Genomic DNA, 5843 nt, shown 5'->3' with positions numbered 1-5843 from the left:
ATATAGGTAATATGAACATTAATAGCGCACCATGTATCTGGTGCGCCACTGCTATATAGCAGTGGCGCACCAGATATGGGTGCGCCATTAGTGGCCATATTACTAATGGGGCACCTGGTGTGTGGTGCACCATTACTAGTTTTGTCCTAGCCCCCACCCCTCCCCAGACTTAGTAGTGGCACACCGGGAGAAAGTGCGCCATTACTAGTTTTAACTAGTAATGGCGCACCTGTAAGAGATGCGCCATTGCTATTTATAACGTATGGCGCACCCCCTACCAGTGCGCCATTGCTATCACACCTTATCCCCTCCCTCTAGTCACGTTCTCTCCCCTCCCTTTCCTCCTGACACACCCACCCACCTCCCTCGACCTCGATCTAGATTGGGAAGCCCCGGCCGACCGCCTCTTCCTCTCCCTTCCGACCACGGCGAGCCCCCTTCCCCCTCCCTCACACCAGATCCAGGGCATGGAGCCATGGTGAGCTCCTTCCCCAACCCTCCTCACCGGATGCTCTAATGATACTGGACTACCTGCAGAGACTTTACAGAAACGGCGCTGAGCTCTGTTCGTGTAGTTGAGCTGAGCTTGGTTGATTGCTTCACCGAAACCAATCATTTTTCCTGTATCATGCTGAGCTCTGTTCTCATCTGATGGCGGCGGCCGACAGACTGCAGGGTTCAGGTGGGACCGGCAGTGGGTGGTGGTGAACGCCAAGGGCAGGGCCCTCACGCAGCGGGTGGAGCCCAGGATGGCGCTGGTGGAGGTGGAGTTGCCGCCGCTGGCCTTCGACGAGGACTGGCAGCCCGCCCCAGACTCCTGCTTGGGTACTCTTGTTTTTCCTTCTTTCTTTCTTGATCATTGACGTTAGACATTTGATCTGTTCCGACCGATTTTGCACTGGAGTAAGATATGTTCAACCAGAGGAGAAGATGGGTTGCAGTAATTTAATTTTGACCAACAGTTGTTTGTTCGTCAAGTTGTACTGTACTAGTGATTTTGGTTCACAAGAAGATGTGCTCTAATTTTCTTCCTGATTAAATATTTTCCAAATTAAGGTGTGTAAACCCCAATGGAGCACCATCAGAGAAAGTTTAGCCACTGCCTCTCTGTTTTGTTTTAACAGACAATTTGTTCAGACTAATTTAGTTTCCTGCAAAATGTTCTGTCTCCCATGTGTTGCTGGATACTGCTTGTTGTTTGATGAAGCAATACACTAGCACTAGTAGATGTGGTCAGAAGTAATTGTATATACCCTTTGATACATTGTGACTTGTGATGCGGCTTCCTTTTTGTATGTTTCAGAGACGCTGACAACATTTATAAGAGCACCTGGGATGTGAACTGTGATGTCCTTTCTTAATTTTTAATGTTTCAGAGGAAATCACCTGAACATCAATTTTATTTGACCCTCTGCTGATTGCAGTTATAAGAGCACCCGGGATGGACACAGTGAAGGTCCCTCTTGCTACGGAACACGCCACGCTTGACGACGTCTCCATCTGGGAGTGGTCTGGTTCTGCTTATGATGAAGGAGCTGAAGCAGCTGAATGGCTCTTCGCCTATTTCGGGAAGCCAAGTCGGCTCGTGCGGTTTAAAGAAGGTGTGTGCCTTGTGATGTTCTTTCATCGCAAAATATACCTTGTATACGTGTCGAAAAATATTAAGAAAATGTATTCTCGGTGAGATCGTCTCTGGTACTTATGGAGAATGTCTCCTTTTCATGCTTTTCACAGAGTCCGAAATCAGGCCGACTAATCCTGAGTATGCTCAAGGCTACAAGATCACCTTCACGGATTGCTTCCCGTTCCTGATATCATCCCAGGTACAGTTCATCGTTCACCGCTCAGACTGTTTGGCCTATGTATGAACTATGAAGGCTATATGCACTGCTGCTAAACACAAAGCTCAAGTTGACAGTTCAAATAATTTTCAGGGCTCACTGGATGCACTAAATGAGCTTCTTAAAGAACCTGTACCAATCAATCGCTTCAGACCAAAGTAAGCAGCACACTGTACTTTCGGAACAACCTCTTTGCTGGCGGTTTATTTACTATGAATTATGAGAGCAGGTTCCTTAGTATTTTACCTTCTTACAGACATGGTTTGCTTTGATAGTATTTTAGTGGATGGATGCCACCCGTACGCAGAGGATCTGTGGAAAACCATAAAGATAAACAAGCTAACATTTGATGGTGTGAAGTTATGCGACCGTTGCAAGGTAAAATTCCCAGATCTGGTGCTGTGGTTGAGTATGCTTGCTACTATCCTATCTTGAAACTTAATTTCTGCAGTCATTTTCTGAAAAGAAACATGATACTAACAGATAGAAAATTGCTTGCTTCTTTTCTTTCCATCCTTTCCATAGCTACATAAGCAACAGGCTAAAGTCTCGGGGTGTGAAAAATCCTCCTTTGCTACATATTTAACATACTTATAGTTACTTGAGTGCAAGTGAGTAACTGATATATCAGTTGGGTTAGTGCTGGCCTCCTGAGGTAAATCTTCATGACATTGAGGACTAACACAGGGCATGCAAGTAACAACGGGTGAATAATGGGGACAGTTCTTATAAAGCTGATACTTATGAACTTGTTCATTAGTTTCATATAAACTTTACGCCATCATAATTCAGTAGTGTGATGTGCAAACTTAACATTCACAAGGCAGTACAAATAGGAGTATATACTCAAAATTCATTTCCATTATAATCTTACTCGTACAATATTCACACCATGTAATTCTAGAAATATATGCTCATATCTAGTTCTGCATAAAAAATGACAGTATTGACATGTTATAAATAGTTTGTTTGTCTTTCTGTTTATTTTGTTACATTTTGCAGGGATAAAGTGAAGAAAAAGAAGAAAAGATTACTAGAAGATTAGTTTTAGGATTTTCTTTTATTTCCTTGCAATTTTCCTTTTATTGGATACATGTAAAGACATTGTAATATTCTTACTATAATAAATATTATGATTCTATTTCATTTTTTGTTTTTAAATTATTTTCCTTATAGGTTGTTTTCTGTAAATTTGGATTTTTTTGTTTTCCAAATACATTACTAGTGGCGCATTTAAGCCCTTATTAGTGGCGCACCTTCCTTTATTACTAGTGGTGCACCTATAAGGCTATTAGTGGCGCACCTGGAGGGAATACCAGTGGAGCACCTAAGGGTTAGTAGTGGCGCACCATGTGGTGCGCCACTGGTATTTGGATTACCAATGACGCATCAAAGGTGCGCCATTACTAACAATTACTAGTGGCGTGTTAATAGTGGCGCACCTATAGTGCGCCATTAATAGCAAAAACTGGTGCGCCACTAAAAGCCTTTTTTCTATTAGTGCCCTCCCGAGGCTGATCCTGCCAGCGGTCCTCGCGAGGCCGATCGCGCCACTCTTGGCGCGGGCCACGGTTGTCCCAGCGTCCGCCACCACGTCCTCCTCCTCTGCCGTAGCCCCGGTCGCCGCGCTCGGGGCGCCGACTGAAGCGTCCTTCGCGAATGGCTCTGAGCTCTTGACAGTCCCTGGTGTTCTGGGTGTTCAGGTTGTGGAAGGCGCAGAACGGACGACTGCTCTTGGACGACTCTGGTTGGTCCCTGCCTTGCTTGGTGTCTGGTTCTGCTGCGAGCACGACTGCTCCCTTGCGCTTCACATCCTTGGCCTTGGCTTTCTTCTCCTCCGGGTCTGCAGCTGGGAGCTCGAGAAGGGAGAGGCGCCCCTCCTAAGCTCTTGCGCACTTGGTCGCCAGGTTGAACAACTCCAGGGACGTGCACAACTCCCCGTGGATAGCGAGCTCTTCCTTCATCTTGACGTAGCGGACGCCATCAGAGAATGCAGAGATGATGGCCTCGTCCATCACCTTGGGGATCTTGAGGCGGACGTTGTTGAAGCACTAGATGTACTTCTGGAGGGTCTCTCCTGGTTGCTGCCTGACGCGGCGCAAGTCACCCGCAGCCGGCGGGCGGTCGCGAGTGCCCTGAAAGTTGGCGACGAAGCGGTCGCGCATCTCGTCCCAGGAGGAGATCGAGCCCGGTGGCAGGTTCAGGAGCCAGGAGCGGGCGCCATCCTTGAGAGCCATGGGAAACCAGTTCGCCATGACTTTCTCGTCACCGTTGGCCGCTTCGATGCTCAGCTCGCAGAGCTGCAGGAACTCCACGGGGTCGGGGTGCCGTCGTAGCGAGGAGGCAGATCCGGCTTGAACTTGCCCGGCCAGGCGATGCTACGCAGCTCGGGGGTGAAAGCATGGCAGCCGGCTGTGGTTACCGGGGCCCGACTTGGGGGTGGAGCTTGGTCTTGATGGGGTCCGCGCCCTGCCGCTACCGGTGGCGCGCGGTCTTGCCGCGGTGGCCGGTCCTGGCGTGGTGGTGCGAGGAGCGGCGGAGCGTTTTCTTGCGGCGGAGGGACTTCTTGACAGCTTCTCTCGTCACGCGCAGGCACGGGGTACGGTGGGTCGCGTCATGGAGCGGCGCGTCTTGGCGCCAGGGCACCGTCTTGATGCAGAGGTGGTGGAGGCACTCCGTGAGCCACGTCACCCGTGGTTGGCGGAGGGCGAGGCAGTGAGAGGGACGACGCCGGGGAGCCCCCTGCGGCGCGGACAAGATCGGTGACACGGTCGAGCCAGTCCTCATAGAGGTCGTCGACCGGGCGGTAGCGCAGGAGCTCGTTCGCCATGAGGAGCGCGGCCAACGCGTCCATGGGAGTGCGACGTGCATGGGACGAGGAACCGGCCGGGGTCAGCAATGGAGTGGCAGTGCGGCCGTCCCGCCGCACCGAAGGGTGCAGTGAGGATGCTTGCTGCTCGTTCCCCGCCGGGCCGAAGGTGGCGTTGGCGGCAGGTGACGAGGAACGACGAGGTGGCCCGCCGACGGGAGCCGTTTGAGCAACACGGGTGGCGAGGGCTGCCCGGTGCTCAGCCCGAGCACGGCGAGCGTCGGCCATGGAGACGACGGAGCACCGGGGCGCGGAGCGACGAAAGGAAGCTTCGGCGCACCCCTACCTGGCGCGCCAAATGTCGGATCTCGGGTTCCGGCAAAACCCTTCATGTTCGAACACTGGGGTGCGCGCGAAGGTTTCCTCCCTACTGATCCACGCCCTAGCTCTCTAAGATCTTGCAGACGAACTTGACGAACTCGCAACACAGTAAGACACAAGATTTATACTAGTTCGGGCCACCATTGTGGTGTAATGCCCTACTCCAGTGTGGTGGTGGTGGATTGCCTCTTGGGCTGATGATGAACAGTACAAGGGGAAGAACAACCTCCTGAGGTTGAGGTGTTCTTGTGCTTGGTGAACCTGTGTGGGTGAGATGCCTCTGAATGAGTTATCCCCTACGGTGTTGGCTAGCTCTACTTATATAGGCCCTGGTCCTCCCCCGAAATATTGAGCGGGAAGGGAGCCAACAACGGCAAATTCGTAAGGGGACAACTAGTACAACTTATCCTGACAAAAGTGGTCTTCGCCTGCAAAAGGCTCTGGTGGTGGCGCCGCCTTGGGCTACATGGTGACCTCCGTCTTGCCGTCCTTCGGGTCCTGGTCTCTTTGCACCGATATGGAAACCTTTGCTTGATGCCTCGGTACTCCACGGCTGCGCCTGCCTCCTTAGCACCAAAGAGGAAACAAAGGACGCTGCACGTGCTGGCGCCCGCATGGCGCCCGCCTGGTGTCGATCGTCATGGCTCACGTCATGAGAGCCTCGCGAGGTTTGCCTTGCCTTGATCTCTCCGCTCCTAGTGAGCCTGCCTGGCGAGGCCGCTCCTGAGGAGGTCTTGTGTCGTCCACCTCGCGAGGCTTGGCCCCTCGCGAGGGTCTTGAATGCCTTGTTGATGAAGATGGGCCGTACGGGC

General features: G+C 51.7%; 1 protein-coding gene across 1 annotated transcript; it reads left to right on the top strand.

Annotated features, from left to right (window-relative positions):
• Nucleotides 1–463: 463 nt before the first annotated feature.
• On the top strand, nucleotides 464–3085 carry LOC109754999 (uncharacterized). Its single transcript, XM_073498616.1, has 6 exons — nucleotides 464–825; nucleotides 1425–1601; nucleotides 1735–1823; nucleotides 1935–1999; nucleotides 2117–2219; nucleotides 2844–3085. The coding sequence occupies exons 1-6, from the start codon at nucleotides 750–752 to the stop codon at nucleotides 2847–2849; spliced, it is 516 nt and encodes a 171-aa protein (XP_073354717.1). The 5' UTR covers nucleotides 464–749; the 3' UTR covers nucleotides 2850–3085.
• The last annotated feature ends 2758 nt before the right edge of the window (nucleotides 3086–5843 follow it).

Source organism: Aegilops tauschii, chromosome 5, assembly GCF_002575655.3.
Source record: "Aegilops tauschii subsp. strangulata cultivar AL8/78 chromosome 5, Aet v6.0, whole genome shotgun sequence".
Lineage (NCBI taxonomy): Eukaryota > Viridiplantae > Streptophyta > Magnoliopsida > Poales > Poaceae > Aegilops > Aegilops tauschii.
The sequence above is the reverse complement of the archived record's forward strand: the minus strand, read 5'-3'. Positions and strand labels throughout refer to the sequence as shown.

Excerpts from the sequence above, each read along its gene's own strand:
- LOC109754999 (XM_073498616.1), top strand. The coding sequence starts at position 750 with ATGGCGCTGGTGGAGGTGGAGTTGCCGCCGCTGGCCTTCGACGAGGAC. Across the intron at positions 826-1,424 it reads CGCCCCAGACTCCTGCTTGG|TTATAAGAGCACCCGGGATG; the intron begins GTACTCTTGTTT and ends TGCTGATTGCAG. Across the intron at positions 1,602-1,734 it reads GCTCGTGCGGTTTAAAGAAG|AGTCCGAAATCAGGCCGACT; the intron begins GTGTGTGCCTTG and ends TGCTTTTCACAG.